The 19075-nt window shown below is 43.3% G+C and overlaps 1 protein-coding gene across 2 annotated transcripts; it reads right to left on the reverse strand.

The window, feature by feature from the left end:
* Positions 1–469: 469 nt before the first annotated feature.
* On the reverse strand, positions 470–18745 carry ODF2 (outer dense fiber of sperm tails 2). 2 transcript variants are annotated; one of them, XM_014949926.1, is made up of 21 exons: positions 18690–18745; positions 17080–17164; positions 16217–16370; positions 14724–14849; positions 13903–14073; positions 13576–13742; positions 12406–12535; positions 11985–12116; positions 11043–11117; positions 10011–10082; positions 9361–9477; positions 8308–8493; positions 7389–7498; positions 6533–6668; positions 5719–5829; positions 5415–5519; positions 4761–4919; positions 3735–3835; positions 3027–3189; positions 2558–2683; positions 470–1816 (listed from the first exon to the last, which is right to left on the reverse strand). In XM_014949926.1, exons 3-21 carry the CDS (start codon positions 16322–16324, stop codon positions 1643–1645), a joined length of 2469 nt encoding a protein of 822 aa, XP_014805412.1. In that variant the 5' UTR covers positions 16325–16370; positions 17080–17164; positions 18690–18745; the 3' UTR covers positions 470–1642. The 2 variants fall into 2 exon arrangements, with proteins under 2 accessions (XP_014805412.1, XP_014805341.1); XM_014949855.1 differs by having other exon boundaries at positions 2554–2683.
* Between the last annotated feature and the right edge of the window lie 330 nt (positions 18746–19075).

Genomic DNA, 19075 nt, shown 5'->3' on the forward strand with positions numbered 1-19075 from the left:
CCGCCCCGCCCCGCCTCAGGGACGCGAGTTCGAGTCCCGCCGCAGGCGGCTCCGGTGGACAAACGGGCCCGTTTCACCGCTTTTCTCTTTATTTTGTGTATTCTCGCGGAGGAGAGAGAGTGCTATAGTACTTATCCCGGTTTGCAGAGGCAGGGAGAGGCCACTGACCACAGAAGAGGGTGAGGAGCACAGCCCAGGATGTGTTTGGTTTTCCAAAGTAAGGCCCACAGACCAGTCCTGGTTTCAGCTGGAATAGAGTTAATTGTCTTCCTAAGAGCTGCTGTGCTTTTAGATTTAGTACAAGAATAATGTTGATAACACATATAGTGTGAGTTGTTGCTAATTAACACATTAAATCAAAGACTCCCCTGTCCCCCTGGGAGTGGCGGGGGGTTGTGTGTGAACTGCTTAGGGTTAAACCACAACAAGACCCTAGACACAGCACACAGAAGAGGAAATTCCCAACACGACCAATTAAAACACCATTTATTGTTTGTTTTACCATAGCACCTTTAGGACTTTTAAAGTGTTAAACACACAAACACAATCACAAAACTCTCAAAAACCAATTAACTTAGAAAAACCTTTATGACAAATACTGCCCAGTGACCACATCGCACATAAATAGGATATAAAAGAGATAAAAAGAGTATTTATTTTTGCCCCTGTAAGAACCATTTACCAGAAAGTTTTAGGGACTCAGCACAACGAAGACCTGATTTTCCAGGAAAAGGTGCAGGCTGGTTGGACGAAGAAGTTGAGTATCTGTAGCTGCTCTTTAATTGGCTTAAGACTAAGTCAGTATTTCATGCACACCCTGAACTCACGTGGCATTCACAGCAAGACCCCAACTGAAGTGCTACTGAGGTTAAACCGCAATCTTTCCTTTGAATTCAGATGGTTTTGGCTCAGTCCTGGGCATATTCAGGATGAGGAAAGCAGGACGAGAAGAGTAAAGCAACATTAGCATCACACTCGGAAACAAAGGTGAGGATTAGAGAGCATACAAGAATCAAGTTAAATTAAAAAAAAACAAAATCATTATTTCTGGTATAAAACTGTTTATAAACACTGTGGTTGTTCAGGAGATAATCTCTTCTAAGTGTAGAGTCCAGGCACTTAAGCTATTTTCAGCTTCACACAGCTGGTGGGTGAACCCTCTCCCACCACCATCTTACTGTTCAATGTATCAATACAATGTTCAATAGTTTAAAAAAATGTAAAAAACTCCCACAAACAAGAAGCCCCACATGATCTCCCCAACACAGAAACAGAGTGAAAAAAAGAAGCATGAAAAGGAAAAGAGCTCTTATAAACATGAACATGCTCAACAAACCCCTGACAAGGGTTAAGAGCTGAAAACATCGGGACCTTACAGAATGAAAAGGACCTTTTCTGTCATATGCAAAACCACCTGGTTTTGGGGCACAGTTTAACGCCAACCTCCAACACCAAACCAGTATTGCCAAGACCCTACACTGAAGACAGACACCACCACCGTGTTATTGTCTCACACTGCAAGAAAAAGAGGAAAACTCCTCATAGTGACCCTGAAATGCCAACCTGCTCTCCAAACACTGTATGGCTTTGAAATAGGGCTCTTTCTGTGCTTAGAAGCTGAGGTGCAGAGAGAGGGCTGTCCTCATGGAGAAGAACGAGAGCGGCTCGGGGAGCCCAGCAAGGCACTTTCTCCAAAAACGTTGGCATAGGAAGACTTGAGGAACTGGACGTAGTTTTGCATGCTGCGGTTGGTGCTCTCCGACTGCTCCAACCGATCCTTTAAATCCTGTAGGCGGCTTTCGTACCGGCGCTCTGCCTGCGCAAAGAAGCACAAATCAACAGGCTGAAAGACAGCAACATTCACCCTGTTCACAGTAAAAGCTGCTCCCGAAACGTGCTGAGGACGGCAAGAATTAGCACAGCAGTAGATGACATTACCCTAGATGGTGCTGTGATATTTATAATTTGTTCTGCTCATTTCCAACTCCATTCAGCAACCCGCTGATAAAAACAGGAGACGACACGGCTAATCAGCGTCAGGCTTTTAAAACTGATTAGCTGTAGTTATGGGGAATTAAACACATTCTTTTCTGAAAAGCAGCTTGACCTGATCCATGTGCCAACCCGATTCCAAGTAAAACTCAAGTAAACAAGCAGGGCAAACAGGATATCAGGAAAAGATTTCCCTTCTTTCTTCTAGAACAAACCCTTTCCTCTAGAAGAGACATTGCATTCTCCCCCAGAAAAACAAGCACAGTAAATGAAGCTGAAATCTGTCCGTGACATCTGGTGCAAATCTGAATGTAAGAAAGGTCTGGTTCTTTTCTTAGACGCGTAAGTTTAGAACAAGTTCATTCCAATCATTGCTGTAAGTAATAAGCAAAGGAGAGCCTGCATTCTGGAATTAGTGACATAACTGGCGTGTCATATCACACATCTCTCATGGACACACATCACAACACTTCATGTTCAGACACAGCTGAGGACGACTTTCACTGCAATCTGTGAGACCTTGACACCACCAGCAGAGCAAGAGTGTCCCTTGCAACTCACTCACATCCTCTTTGCTCCGGCGCAGCTGGTTCAGCTCTGTTTTATTCCTGCTCAGCTGGGTCTCCAAATCCAACATCTTGGACTGGGCTATTCTCTCTCTAGACGCTGCTCGTTCTCGAGTCTGTTCCACCTACATGTGACAACAGAACAACAACTTTGTTAAAGGGTGTCTACCAAAGAATGATTTTTCCCTACCCCACTGCCCACAAAAGCCCTGTAAAGTTTAATTGGATGCATTCTCATACAGAAGTAATAGCTCAGTTTTGTGCTTTCCTCTCTTCTGTTGCAAGCTGGAGCACTGGGTTCAGTTTTTCAATGGTTTAAGTACATTTTATTATCTGTATTTCACTGCACAGGATGATTTTCATTAATTTGGTCATAGGCTGAGGAGGTATTTCCAGCATTCTCGCTGTTCCCTTTTTACAGTCTGGGTAGTTTTGGGAAAATTCACACACACACACAAAATGACTTACTTGTCTTTTGGCATCCTCAATGGCCATCTCCAGCTGACGTGCCAAAGAGCTGCACTCGCGGGTCTTCTCCTCTAACCGCAGCTGACACTGGTGGATCGACTCCTCGCGTTTTGCTATGACCTGAAGGAATTCTATGTTCTGGGCACTCGTTGTCTCTAGTTTTCTAGGTTAAGACAATACAGGAAGGAGACACCTATTCATTTTAAATGGAGTGTGTTTCAGTCTGCCTTTTTGTCAGGTCCTGACTCGGCTAGGAATAAATTCTATTCCCCCTTGAAAGGCGAGAGCCTCAAGAAACACCTCTCCATTTCTCAAATCAGAATTTTAAAGGCTGAAGGACACACAGAGTATTCACATACCCACATTTTACCAGACATTGTCACTAAAAGGAATTTATAAACATGACTAAAACCACTGTAATATTCAGTAACCTCAAAACTGTCAGGCTAGATTGGGCCAGGAGCTGGTTTACGTGCTGTGTAAGTCATCATCCTTTCTAACAACATTCATAAAAGGTGCTGCAAAAAACTGTAACTCTCCAGTGGACAGCTACTGATTACAGATCCTTGTGGGATAAGCAAATGCACAGAATCCTGGAGGCACGTGGGGGACTGGAACAAGACTGAAGCTGTTTCAATCCCCTGAAAAAACAACAGGAAGAGGATGAAGTAGAAGGTTAAAAGAGCAAGAAAGCCTCATATTTCTGACCTTTCTAGTTCCTCCACCTTCAAGGTGAGCTGCTTTTTCTCCTCCTGGGCAGACTGATACCTCTCTCTTGTTATCTCCATTTTGTCCCCCTGGAGCTCAATCTAAAAATTACAGTAAGTAGTTACTTTACAGAGTAGTCAATACACGCACACAACCAACCAATTAAACGTATGCAGCTCTCCAGAAGGAAACAACACACACAACCAACCACTTAAACGTATGCAGCTCTCCAGAAGGAAACATGCTCAATTCGTAACTCCCAGAGAGCCTCAGAAAAGGAAGAGTGGACAGAAAAGCAAAGCACTAAACATCCACTTCTGCCGGTGCTTGTAGTTAACGTTTGGAAAGGTCTGAGAAAATTCTTCCATACTGCAAATGAAAAGCGAGGTCCGTAAGCAGTTGTATGCAGAGCAGACACCTGCAAGCACAGCAAAGAACATACATTAAAAGCAGCCATATAGATGACAGCAGCCCCCAAAGGCATTAGAGTCAAGAAGGTTTATAATTCCAAGCTGATGAAAGAAAAGCAGTCAAATTGCCGAGATCATTTGCTGTGTGTCTTGAGGGGTGGCTGTAGAAGTCATGCCTGTCTATAATTACCCTGCGATACCTACGCAGCCCTTCTGGGACAAAAAAACAGGAACTGGGAAAACAACCTGAAATCAGGGTGAGAAAACAAGGTGGAGACAGCACTATTAGGAGAAAACCACAGGAGGGAAAGCTGACAAGACGATGGAAGTAACAGAAGCGAGTGTTGGCATTAGCAAGTGCTGTCCCTGCTGCTACTCAAGTCCCAGTAAGGTTCTGTGTCAAGGGATGAGAAACCTTTCAAACAGTAAGGGATGTACCAGCTACGCTGCTAACTTCTCACACAAAGACATAGGACACACCTTTATTTTGCAGTGCACGTTTAATCTTTTCAAAAAAGAGCAGAGATGAAGTTTGAACCTTCCTGTGATTAGAAATTCATCTTGGTGTCAGACTTGTGGATTGCAGCGCTGGAGGTATTTTCTGCCAGTCCCTTACCCGCTGACGAAGATCTGCAATCATGACAGAGAGGTCCATGTTCTTCTTCTCGTAACTCTGAAGCTGGTCCTGACATTCTGCTAGCTGTGTCTCTGTGAGCTTTAGGATCTCGGGCAGCTTTTCCAGTTCAGCAAGCTGGCTCTGGAACTGCTTACGCGCCTAGAGTCAAAGAAGAGAAGATGAGGAATTTTCAAATGTTCATAAGGTCAAGACTAAAAAAATTCTCTACTTCAATGAAGCTTTGTTAGTCTGCAACCATGATGACACTGTGTGGATATTTGGCTGGAGTTCAAAGCCTAAGGTCTTCTCCTACACCAAAAGGCTTTCTCTTAGGATTTGCCATTCCCTATGGATGGAGTGAAAATGAGTTAGTATTTTGGATCCTGGGTTTCAATTTTAATAGAAATATGAGCTCTTTTTTGAGGAGAACTCTTCCACACCAGACAATGGTGTAAACCACTATTCTAAACCACTATTTCTGCAGCAAAGGACACACTAAACAATTTAAACATTCTGAAGAATGCCAGATAGTAAAAAAGAAAGCTGCTACTCAGATAAGATTTTTATTTCCTATTCACAGCCACTTTTCACTCCATTCAGAACATTAAGATACATGAATATCTACAACATATCAGTCTGTAGAGGAATAGTTACCAGTTCAATCTCCTTGTTCATTTCATCTTTTAGTGTCCTGTTCTCTTTATCATACTCCTCCAGCTTTGCGGCTGCTTCATCTGCTTCCATTTGGGTCTTTGTCACCTGGACATACCAAAAAGCTCATAAGCTTTAGCTATTATATAATGTTTTCAACAAGTGTGGAGTGCTTTGGAGTAACTAAAACTGCTCAAGGATCAGCAACAAGAGCAAACAAAGGGCTAAGGCATTACAGAATAAACCATAACAGAGAAGGGAGAAAATATGTTTGTGCAAGGGTTGAAGGTTTTGATAAAATGTCTACCTGTGACTTGTAGCTTTCAATCATCTCTTCATAGCTCTTGACAGAGCTCCTGAGCTGCTGCACTTCCATCTGTGCTTGGTTCAGCTTCTCCTCCATTGGGATCACACTAGCCTGAAAAATGAAAACATCTTCCCTTGAGCACTTGGAAGTAACTGCCACACCAGCTGTCTAACATTGTCTAGATTAAGAAAAAAAGACTTTTGCCATTGTAAGTCGGCAAAACTTTCCAGACTTCAGTGAATTGCCACTTTATTGCCACAAATTTACACCAGCAGAGCAGAGAGGTTTGGGATAGATGTGTAACCTTTCCATTTGCCTGAGTGGACTGTGCTACTTGGATTACGGTCACTCCTTATTTGGATCAATGCCTAACTTTCCAAGAAGAAAATTATGTAGGTCACCTACAAGATCACCAGTGATAAGAGAGATGACAGAAGAAATAGGGCACTTGTTTCTTTTTAATTTATTCTGGATTACCATTCTTTCTGCACAAGTTAGGTGTAAATTCTGTGGCCAGCAGCGTGAAGATATAACAAGAAGACATAAGATCCCAGCTTGAAGAAACAGCATTTGTATTGGAGAAACTCCTAGCCAAAACACGGAAAAAACCCAGTCCTCCCAGAACATTCACTTACTTTCTTTTTGTTTCTCCCCAGTATATTTGCCTGATCATACTCAGGTCATGGTAAAACTGGTTTTAAACTAAACAGCAGCAATGGTTGCAATTCAACTCTGTCCTCAGAGGCCAAGCAGCTTGTTTAATTTCTCCTTGTTTTCCCTAGCACTTCAGCTTCAAAGCCCTAGAATCACTGACCTTCAGCCTTTCATTCTCCATTTTGAAAGACGTGTTCTCTGTAGTCTGTCGTTGCAATCTCTCCACCAAGGCTTCTCTGTCCTCCCGCGTCCTGTCCTCCAGGGTTGCCTGCTGTTCCAGCAAGTCTGCAACACGGCTGCCATACAGAAACAAAATTAATCCTTAAGTGACAAGAAAGAATAAGGCTCCTAACACACTTGAAAACTAGCTTCAGTTGGCTAGTTTTCATGGCTTTTCCCCATCCTTTTATCTTCCTCCTCCAGTCTTGTGTGCACACCTATCTGTTACACTGTTCTGCTACCTCAATCTTCTTAGCCTGCTGGAAATTAACTTGAGTTGTCCCCTTGGAGCTCAAACACATTGCCTCCAAGATACACAGGATAAAAAGCTACCTCTCTTTTGTCTTATACCTACGTATTTTTTCCTGCAGCAACAACTGGACTGCAGTGATACCAGCACATTTATTTACCTTCACAACAAAATTGTCATGAACTATACTGCCTACCTCCTCTAATCCCTTCCATTCACGTTTCTCAAACAGATTTCAAAAGAAGAATAACCTTAATTATTTCAAAGCATTACAAAATGGCAAAGGAATAGAGTCTTAAGGGTCAGCAAACACTAAAAAAGCATGTCTTTGCTACAGCAAGTCAGCAGCAGAAGCCATCTCTCTCCCTCTCTTGATCTCTCCAAACTGTGCTCTAGCCCTTAGGCCGTGCTGGTTTTGTTTGGATATTTACAGGCAATCCAATTAAACTATTTAAATTAATGCAATTATTAAATTGAATTAAATTATCTTTGAACTTAGAACTAATCCCCACTCATGCCAGTTTCTCCACACTAAGTTTATTTTAACCTGTTCAACGTAACAATTTCCAGTTCGAGGTCAGTCTTGTCCTTTACTACTTTGTTGCAGCGATTCCTCCAGGACTCCAGAGTGGACATGGCATCAGCAACGTAAGTGTCCTATCAAACAAGAGGAATACATGAGGAAAAGTCACAAAAAAAGTCTCTGGATATGGGATATGCAGACAATACACAGAGATGCTGATATGGGTAAGCATGATATGCGCAGAGACTTCACTAAGACTTTTAAAATACTGAGGACAAGTATTTATTTTTATTCTTCCTGCTCCTTCAAAGAGGGGTTCTCCAACACTACTGTCAGCCAACAGACATAACAACAGTGAAAGAGGAACCAATCTTCTTTTGAAGGCAGATGAACTATCAGAAATACAAAGCATGGCTAAGATTCTACTAGTGGCTCCTGCCCCTGGAATTCTAGAAAAAAGGGAGAAAACAAAAGTTCCATTCTGATTTGTTTTAGTCCTACCTTTTCTACTTTTTCTTGATACCCTTCAGTCATTTACCAACAGGAAATTCCAGTACACCTCTAAATCTTTGTACTTTTCTGCTCTGACCAGTTTCTTGATTAACAAACAACTCTATTCAGCATTGTCAGCCAAAACCACAAGGCTTTATTTTATTGGCTTTTGTCAACCCTCAGATGGTTCTGAAGAGCCAGGTGAAAATCAGATCTGCTAGTTTAGAATGATCTAAGTTACTGCATGTCCTAAGTTAAGGACATGCAGCGAATATAGTGACAGCTCAGAAAACTGGATTTGTTCTAAACTTAGCATAAATGGGCCAAAGCGTCAAGACAGAAATAAATCTCATTAGTTGAAAGCAGAGACTCTCCCCAGGGCTGCTCCCAGAAGTCAAAAATCTGGATGCATGACCTGAAATGAGGTCTCTCCTCCTGTATTCTCAGGTACCTTTTCTGCTAGCTGGACAGTCAATTGCTCTGCGTAGGCCTCACTTCGCTCTGCCCGCTCTTTCTGCGCACGCATGGCTTTCTTCAGGGCCTCTTTATCACGCTCTGCCTTCTGCTTCAGTTCTTTCATCTGTTCCATGGCCTCTTCCATCTCTGCCTTGTGCTGAGCTTCACCGCGCTCCAGATTCTGCAGTGGGACGGGGGGAAACAAACACACATATGGAATAATGCCCTTAAACCTGCATCCCCAAATCAGCGACTCATTTCCTACAAACAGTTGAGAGAGCTGGACATAAACCCCCAAACTTCAGCCTGGAGCTACTCGCATTTCACCTCCACAATCCTGTCCTAATGCTGACAGACACGTTAACACGACGTCTTCTTTTCTTTCCAGGAATCCTTTCTTCTTTCATAAGCTGCTCTGTAGAATAGTGATTTCCCCAGCTCTACTACCCTTTTGATCTACTCGAGAACATTCTCTTTATTAATTGAAATGCTCGCATATAATAATGTTGCTTTATACAGCGATATAGTTTAACAGAATTAAAGCTCTTCTAAACCATTATCACATACACGTTCACCATAACCATCACATCATCAACAGATACGTTAAACATAAGAGTTTCATCAAGATAAACCAGAGGAAATTTCCCTCATTAATACTGTAGAAAGCATGCGTGAGTGTGACCAAACACAGGAACCCGTGGCACCATGCTTTTTCCAGAAAGCAAATTAAATAGTTTATGATCTGTCTTGATGATTGACAAAACCAAAGCCATCTTTTAAATAATTATGTAGTAATTAACTTTAAAAAAAATTAAATCTAATAAATGCACCTAGATCTCAAGGCTACGATTTTGCCTCATGCATCAAAACTGAAACGCTTTTCCTTTTCTTACTTCATCGGTGTGAATTAATGGCATAAACATCCCCAGGAAGCATTCCAGTCTACCAGACACAGGAGAATAGTTGGTGGGTGCTATTTCCCCTGTCAGCCAATTCCATTCATGACAGTAAACCAAGAGACCGTGCCCTGGGACCACTGAAAACGTACCCGTATCTGTACAGTCAGGCGGTTGTTCTCAGCCTCTTTGTTCCGCAGCTGCGCTTGTAAACGGCCTCTCACGGCCTCCATAGATTTGGAGAGTTCACATGCTGTCTTTGCCTGGTCCTAAATAAGAAGCACCAAGATACACACCTTTTTCCTCAACAGGCTAACAGAAGGAATACTTTATAATATGTTAACAGTCTCAGATTTCTCCACTGAATGATCTCCAGCCACCTCCAGTTTCCTCAGATGGACCCTCACAGCTCCCCACAAAATGGGGAACAAATGAGTAGCCATTTATTTTACATCAGATGTGAATGACTGGCCTGGAAGATTTGTTCTAGGGCAAAGCACCCTTCATATCTGGGCTCTTCCACTACATTCTCCTTCTACTTGCTACACAGAGGAACAGACTGGAATGTGACATCAGGAACCATCAGGATCTTCAACAGAAAGGTAATTTAGTGATAAGCCCAAGTGAAAGAGAATGCTACCTAATCAACCTTGTGATGGATGTCTAGTTTTATAAGCAAGCCAGTCATCTGATCCTTTAAAAAGTACTTGTCTGCAAATACAACCCCATATTTTGGGCAATCTGTGTTTCTACAGAACTGGAAGGTGGAGGCAGGGAGGGGAAAGCAGAAAAAGGAAACTACCTTTTCTGTCTGTATCTGAATGTTGAGACTGTCCACTTCTTCTTCTTTCTCCTGAAGCCTCAGCTGAAGTTCCTGGAAAACAAACACCACTCAGATTTTAAGTAACAAATACGTTTAGGTTGGCAGGTGGCGGGAAAGAGGTTTAACTGCCTGCCTCCTGAGACCCTCCCATCCATGGCACGCTCTGGTATCCACAGCGACAGCATCCTCAGCCCCAGAAAAAACAACCTGCATCCTCCTCCAGCAGAAAGCAAAACGGCTACACGAACATTTGTGTGGCAGGGCACAGGATACCCAGTCAAGAACAAGGACTTGGCAGGACTCCACAGACAAAAAGGGGCATTTCCTATGTCTCAAAGCAAATTTTATAATTTCTATCAATGTATGAACTCCTTTCTCAGTTTACAGATAAGGAAATGAACAACGACTGGCACCACGTCACTCACTCATTTGCTGACAGAAGCGAATCTTCTTAGTGCTCTTCTATCTTTAAGGATAACATGATAAACATACAGAAAAAATAAGATGATTTCCAAACTGAAGAATTCTATCCTGACTGTCAGGAGTATTTTGATGGTAGATTTTTTTTCTTCTCTCCCACCCACAGAGTTTTCTTTTTAAAGAAAAAATGTAGTACATTTCTTGCTTTGTACATTCAGTACCATAAGAAAAAAATAAGCAGAATAATTTGTGCTTGAATTGAACAACATAATGAGAACAAGCTCAAGTTCTCCTTTGCAGCTGAAACTGTAAATCCTAAAGGTGATCTTATATGTAGGTCTCAGTTGTGCTATCCCTATTCTAAGCCTCTGTATTTCAAAGGCTGTGAAAATCTATCCACTTCAAAATATAGTTTTTTAACCAGAGGGGCAATGTAGTGGCTCTGATTACCACAAAAGCCAAAATATTTTTAATTGGTCTAAAAGACAGTATAAGACTTGATAGCTAAATACAAGACAAAGAAGAGCTTCTAATTTCAGATATCTCTGCTTTATCAGAGAAAGAAAGAGAGGTATATTTTGGTTTGCTTACCATTTTCTCTGCATCTGAGTCAGCCAGCCTTTTCAGCAGAAGTCCTTGACGCTCCAATATCTTCTGAGCACCCTTCTACAAAAGAAATGAATGAGAAAAATGGTTAACTGAAAAGTCAATTTTATACAGATTCTTTAGACGGAACTGGGCAAATCAACCATTTCCCCCCAGTTGCAGCAGCAATTCTCAGAAGATACCCAGAAGCATCAAGATTGCTAAACATTTCCTGTATCATCACCCATCTCAGAAAGCTTTTCCACTTCTCAGTCAAAGATTACAACAAAAAGCACAATGCGATTTAAGGTCTTTCAGAGCTCTCTCACTACTCAGTGACAGTCAGGTGGAAGAACTCAGTCCCTTTACCCAGTCTCACTAGTGGCTGAAATAACCATTAGCATTGGCCTGTGTTTGCTGAAATGAAACATAAACTACAGGAAGAATAGCAACTTCCTTTCTGTATTGCTCTGACAAGCAATATAGGATTGTTCTGCACAAACAGTACAGAATTGCTTACAATTTCTCTGTTATTGCTCTTGCAGACTACAAAAATAAAGTTGTGAACATCCTTAGGCCCTCACCAGCCGAGGCCATATCTAGTCCCCAGACTTCAGCCAACGCAGCTGTAGCAGTAAAATTTCAGAGGAACACGATCAGCAGACACAGCTGCATCCAGGTGAGAAAGGGCTGGCAAAACAGGAGTACCTATTCATTGTAATGCAAAGACCTAGATGCTCTAACAGCCCCACAGCAGAAAAGTCAATCTTACTCTACTGATGGAGGCAGGGACAAACAAAACTATCTATCCCTTACGACACAAGGTCAACAGTAGGGTTGGAGAAAAGGAAAAAAAGAAGATTTAAAAGCTCTCCAAATTCTGTTTCAGTTCATAAGACAATATAGCCCCCTGTAATCACCCAAGGCCAAGCACACAGCACTGCTCACCTCCCGGTTGTGCTGCTCTCTGAGAAGTTCTCGCAGTGTCTGGTTGGTTTCTTCGAAGGTGCTCAATTTCTGGAGAAGCAGCTCTTTTTGCCTTGTCAGTGAGTTAATGTCTGAGCTGCTCATGTGTTTCTCCTAGGAGGAAAACCACCAAAAAAAAAAAAGAGGACTGTTCACATGGAATGAACGTGTGAAGCCCATACAAGTATGAGCAGCGCAATAGCCAGCATCACGTGCACAGAAGGTGACTGGAAGCTGCAAGTAAACCCCCCACTTCCAAACAAAACTAGCAAACACCTTAAGCATGCTAAATCCCTCCAGTTTTCCTCACGTTCTTCTGGATCAGCAACTGTAACATTACATTAAGACAGCCATATAACAGGACAATGTAGTAAAGGCAAGAATAAAAAAGGACAACACCTACAATGTTGAGTCTCCCAATTGTATTTTTCAAGCTATGGATCTGCCTGGCTGCTGCTGCTCCATCCCGTTCTGCCTCACTCAGCTTGGACATCAAACACTCTTTCTCATGCTGCAAGTAGTTTTTCTGCAGCCTGTAATGAGAAGTCAGCCATCAGAGAAACGAGAAGCTTTGACAGCTGTACCAGCCACTCTTGATTACAGTCGATTGGGGTAAAACTGACAAAAAACCATCAAATCAGAGGATAAAAGCTCCAAACAAACACTACTTAAGATTTACCCTCTTTCAGCATGGAAGTTGTTCTGATGGAAGACAGTAAGCAGACACCAGGAGCTCACTAGGCCCACAGATATGAAACAGGAATTTTCACAGAGAGGATAAATTGGGCTTATCCCAAAGCCTGCACACAAGCCTAAACCTAAAACACAATGCTGTGCTTTCCCTGGGTGCTGAAGCCACACCAGAAATAAAGCTCCAAATGGCTGAACATAAAACAGGAAAGCACACCAAGATACACAGCTCAAAGTTTTTAGCCAGAGCTCGCAATTCACAAAGTTTTCAGAAAAGGAATATACACAGTATTAACTTCCAAGTGATCTTTCTAAAGGAAAAAATAAAACTAACTCTCTGAAAACACTAGTGTCCCCCCGAATACACAAACTTCCCAAATTCTTTAGATACAAAGCAGATGCAAAAATGTCAGACTGGAAGACCTTCAGGGTCACTAAGAAAAAAAACCCATGATTCAGTCCTCTCGGGGGCAGCCGCTCCTGTCTCAGTATGATTTTCACAAAGGCCAAAAATTCTCCTCTAGTTTTCAGCTCCATGATTATTCTTTTGGTGTTGTACCAATATCATCACAATTCAAACAGCATCTCTTAAGCTTGAAAATATCAATTGCAGAGCTAGGATGACCCTCCAGTAGGTCACACAAGCCAACTGCTCTTAGCTTCTCTCAGACTAGTTTTTTCCATTCCAATAAAGATGCTGGGGCCCTTCTCTGAAGTCCCCCTTCTAAAAGGTGACCCCAAAAAATCCAAGAACATCACTTCTTCAGCACCACTGCAACCCAGGGGACAAACTGCAACCTCAAATAATGTTAACAATAAGGGAGGTAGGTGCCCTGTAAATAGCATTGCTTGCAGTAGCAATGGAGAACTGGAGCTTTCTTACACAGTCAGATCTTTCTCTTCCTTTATGCGCTCAATATCGCGCCTGAGCAGGGAATTCTCATGTTCTGTTTCTACCAGCTCTTGTGTGACCTCGTTCAGCTCTTCTTTCTGCTCCTCAAGGAGACGCTTTGTCATTTTTTGCTGTTCCTCCTGTTTCTGCAGCTTGGCCTGATGAAGATATTGAAATAGAACTTAAGACAAACCAGGTGCTTTTAAAGCGATACCCAGAATCCACATCTCACAGCAGTGAACCAGCTCTTCAGCGGCACCAAACAACAAAGGACTGTGCTTTTTTTAAAGACAGTGAGTCTTTACACCGTGTCCTCACCTCATTCTTCAGTGTTCCCACCATATTTGCCAGTCTATCGATCTTCTTCGCGTATTGGTTCATTTTGCAGCAAGTAGCACCCACCTCATCTGTACAGAGGTCACACAAGCGCAATACTGACATCTTTTGTTCTGAGTCTGGAGGTGTGGTGTCCAGGCGGTGAGTTGGTCCCTGGTAGAAAAGCAAGAAAGAGCATCAGCTTTTTTAGCATTAATGTTAGAAACACTATTCTAACCCTAGCTCTGCCAAAACCAGAGACCAGGATCACATCACTGCAACAAGGCTAGTAAGGAAAAAAAAAACCCACACATTTATAAACAGCTCTTTCATTTCCATCAGGGAAACGTCAAGTCTCCAGAAAGACTAGAACAGAAAAAGAAGAAAAAAAAAAAAACAACAACTCAAGTTCAAATTCTCATCTAGGAAGAGCCAGGAACATAAAAGGCAAGACTATCAACCTGTGAGAAAGAAAATATTACACAATACTACACAAATGTTCCATGCTTCAGAAGAGACCAAGAACAGCAGCACCTCGCTGTGCCTCCAGATGAGATCTTGAAGTGGACAAGTAAAATGACAATAAACAAAGAAGTGTGTCTGGCTTCCAGAGACAGAAAGGCATGATACGGCCAGAAGCTGCTAATTATTTTCCAATTTTTATATATTGAAAAGTGAAAGAGATTTACGGAATACACTTAAAATGGATGGTAGGTGACAGAGTAGCCTTCTTTCAGATCAGCCCAGTTCCCTCACTACACAACTGCTCTCTTCGACCTCGGATAAACCCGAAAGTTTGTTTTAAAGCACAAAATCAGCCATACCTCCAATCTGCAGGTGGACTCCCGGACAGACATTTTGCCAGGGGGCATCCAGGGGGCCTTAGTTTTCACACGGACAGATCGGCACATGTTGACAGTATCCCCTTTAATTTTCTGCTTGTGCTTTTGCTAGAGAAAGAGAAAATAAAATAAATCACAGACTTCTAAAGAACTACTTACAATTTTTAGTGCTGCAAAACCAAATGAAAGTCCATTCATACAAAAATACCACATAGTTTTTCACACGATACATCCGATCAGATGAGCCAGCAGCCATCAGAGGAGGCTGACACCAGCCAGAAGGAAAGGTAATTGCACATTCTGTTGACAGTATGGCTGGATGTAGTAAATTCTTCTTGTTTATCGTGTAGCAGCTGTGTTCTATCACTGGGATACCTGCACTTGTGATGAGAGCCTTACCCAGCAGGGCGGGGTGGGAGATTGGGATGGTGGGGAAAGAAGTCTTCTCAGTATGGAGACACCCCAAAAAAACCCCGCAATACAACCCATTCATGTGAAGAAGGAAAAACCTGGGAGATTCCTTCTCCATCCCAATTCACCTCACAAAAGAGCAGCTCCATCATCTGACAACAGCACTACCAGAGAAAAAAAGAACAGTGCACTGTGGTTGGTTATGAAAAGTCCCTGAAGGGTTTTCCCTGCTTTGCAGTCAACCAATAGATCTGCATTTATTTGTATTGAACTCAGGTGCTTTAACTGAAGCACAATTCTAACCTTAGAGAAAAATGAGATATTCTAAATATTCCCTACAGGCAATTAATTAACAGGAGGCATTGATTTTACCTATCCCATTTGATATTTGCCATTAGCAACAAACACAAAATTAATAGAGGTCTTAGAACAGGATGTCTGCACACGAGGAAGAACGAGCTAGCAACTTCCATCATCTTTTGAGAACAACTTTACATAAACATCCAACTACAAAAGAGGATATGAGATAGCTGGAAACTCAACTTCAGCATTGCCTTCTACCTACTGTGGATAAGGCTATGATGAGATCCTCTTTGCCGCATAGCTCAGCAGACTGAGAAGGTGATTAATGCCAAAAGATGATTTGAATCCGAACTATTTTTTTCTAAACGTGTTTATTTAAATACAATTAAGATGGAATTTGAAATGCCTATTACCTTTCCCCAAACCTTTCTTACAAAACTAGTGATGAAGCCAAAGAAAAACCATTATCAAGACACAAATCCAGGAAATAAAAGGAAAAACAAAATTCCCCCAAACCACATGACACTGGAAGCAACGCTCCTCACAAGCATGTGCTTGAACATGAGAAGTAACTTTCTATATCATGCTTAGATTGTCTTAAACACAGAAGACGTGGTACTGAAAATTCACCACTGAATATGAATTCAAGTCTTACAGTTCTAATGCAACGGTAAAACAGACCTGGAAGATTTTGTGGTGCTTCTAGGACCGTTCACCTTCCTCTTTGTAGCCCTCACAAACACCCAGCTGCACACTCCTACCTGGCATTTTGCAGGTGTGGTTTTCTGACCCTTTTTAATATGGACATGGACAGGGGTGTTTTCATCCACATGGACGTGCAAAGGGGGAGATGAGGAACGGTTCTTCATGACTCTTCTCCCACAAACGGGAAAGGGTAATACAATGAAAGGAAACCTGTGAATAAGGAAACTGGAAATAACAACATTTCCCTCTGTGCCACAGAGCGACAACGGCCAGCCTTGATTAAAGCCTGAGCTTTCTTTCAGTAGCATCTGCCATTTTGAATCGTGCACTATTTTGCCATGAAGTTAGGATTATATACAAGTAATTTCTCTGTTTCTGGTATTTTCTGCTTTTAATATGGTTATTAAAGACCAAAGAGAGTTGGATTGATAGCAGGCACCTGTAAGAGTCATTGGCATTCAAAGACTTAAAGCAAGTGAGCAAATCAAGGGTTCCAGTAACCAGCACAATCTGATTATGAAGAGAAATTCAAAGCTGGGAAAAAAAGCATCAATAGTTTAGCTAAGAAAAATCAACAAGAAACCATCAGATCCTTCCATCCTAGAACGCTAAACTTGTAAACACTCTCATATGTGCTTAACTATAAGCGTCTATTGGAAGTTAAATGAAAGCTTGAAAGCTTCTGGATCGCAGCATTTGTTTATTCTTCAGGGAAAAAAAAAGCATGACCTTAACCACTATCTAACACAACATGGAAAAGCCTAGAGACGCGAGGTCAAAGTCATCACCTTTGAGCCTGATGCTTCAGTTGAGATAATGGTATCATGCAATTGCAAATCTTCCAAAAATCCACCAGCAGCACTACTCTGATTCTGGCAGAAAGGTGGGGTTTTTTGTCAGCTGAGGTAAAATTACTTACAGTTATTCTAAAGCTTTTAGCTCTTCTTGACAGCGTGCTCTGTGCAGAGAGTGAAGTCACTTCATTGCTGATGGATGAGGGACACCTGATAGAGAAATAGTAAAATGAACACTAACAGGAAAAGGTGCCAATTTCTGAACATCCTCTTCTTTTCAATTTAAGACAACATGCGGGCTCAAACACATCAAGTGTATGGACTCAGACAACAAAAGTTGATGTGTCCTGGCTTCCTCTGACAAGCATGGGATGAGGGAAGGACGGAGATTATAATTCCTTACTTATTGATAATTAAAGTTTGTTTAAACCGTAGGAAACGTTTTGCAAATTATATATGATGTCTTTACCCAGTTACAAACCTTCAAATTCTAACTGCAATTTTAACCATTTTCATAAGGAAACAAGGTTTGAACAGTCCCAGGGTACCTGTACATCCCCTCCCAAACCCCACACCCTCCCTAAATTCTGCCATTACCAACAAATTCTGTAAAGCTTGACAGAAATGTTGAGATTCTAATTTTATACAGTTCTGCAGACTGAAGAGGTGCATCCAAATTGGCACTCACACCGAAGGAAACCCAGCACTACCCAGACTCGTGTTGCAGTGGGGTCACTGTGTGTACTGGTCAGCTAACCAGTATCACCCACTGAACTGGGAGTCAGCTACAGCGTGAGCAGCTTCTTGCCTGGTGGTACCTGGGGGACTTGGAAGAAATGAGAGGGAGGGAGGAGGGATCCCCAAAGGACTACTGGGGAGCAATGAAGTACAACTATTCGAGAGGCAGAGAGGCTTAGTTAGCTAATTTTATGGTAACACCCCTTCCTAATTTGCAACATAAGAAGAAGAATCCTGCGATGATACAATACTTCTGCTAATTTAGATCACTCTTTACAGCTCCTTAGTTAATTTGTCAGCTTGCCAAGGTTCGTGTAATAACCTACTCTAAATAAAACAAATAATACTTCACCTGTTTTTAATTAGCATGCGTTTAAGACAACACATAGCTGTATATCATGTCAGATTTATGAAAATTACAGAGGGGAAGACACGGCCGCACACTCCTACATCCCTTGATGAGGAAGGGGAAGCGATAGTTTCCTGAAGGGCCGGGAAACCCCAGCTCCCAGCTCCAAACCAACTCCAAACACCTTTTAATCCTCTCCTTTCCCGGAAAAGCTTCAACTCTCCCCAGGCCCAAGCCTGGGCATCGGCCACAGCACCGACCGAGAACTTCAGAGAGTTCGGGAATCACCACAAGCGAAGCTCGGACGCTGTCACTCACCTTGCCCTAGCAACAAGGTTTATTTCCTTTCAAGTTTTAAGTAACTTCTTCCGCGGCTTTTCAGGGGGCCCGTGGCTACCTCAGGCCGGCAGGGACCTCGCCCGGGACCAGCCTCCCGCTCAACGCAGGCTCAGCCCTCAGGGGTCTCCCCGCTGGAGACCACCCCGAGATAAGAGGCGGCTTCTCCCGGCTGACACGGCGGGGAAGGCGCCGGAGGAATCACTCCGAGGGAGCTCGGACATCCCCGCGGCCACACGGCGAGGGGTCGCCCACCCTCCCCGGCCGGGTCCCCCTCCCCTCACAGGGCCCGGCGCGCCCCGGAACCCTCACCTTGAAGGGCCGCGCAGGGTCCGCTGCCGCCTCAGGAGACCTTCGTCGGCGGCGTGAAGGCGGCGGGAGGCTCCGCCGCCGCCATAGACATCCCGCAGCTGGGCCGAGGGGGGCGGGGGGTGGCCGCACCAGGGGCAGCAGCCTCCGCTGCACTTCCGGGGCCGCCGCCGCGCCGCCGCCCGCGGCTCCCCCATTGGGCGGTTCAAACCTTCCCCGTGACAAGACCCGCCGCCGCCCGCGTCACAGGGCCCCGCCCCGCAACGGGCCCCGTCGCCATAGCAACGCCAAGCGGCCCGGGCCCGCCGCCGCCGCCCTCCTCACCGGGGAGGCCCAGGCCGCGCTCACCGGGGAACCAGCCCCGGCGGGGGGGGGGGCCGGCTGTGAAG

The sequence above is a fragment of the Calidris pugnax genome, unplaced genomic scaffold (assembly GCF_001431845.1).
Source record: "Calidris pugnax isolate Ruff unplaced genomic scaffold, ASM143184v1 scaffold22, whole genome shotgun sequence".
Taxonomy (NCBI): Eukaryota; Metazoa; Chordata; class Aves; order Charadriiformes; family Scolopacidae; genus Calidris; species Calidris pugnax.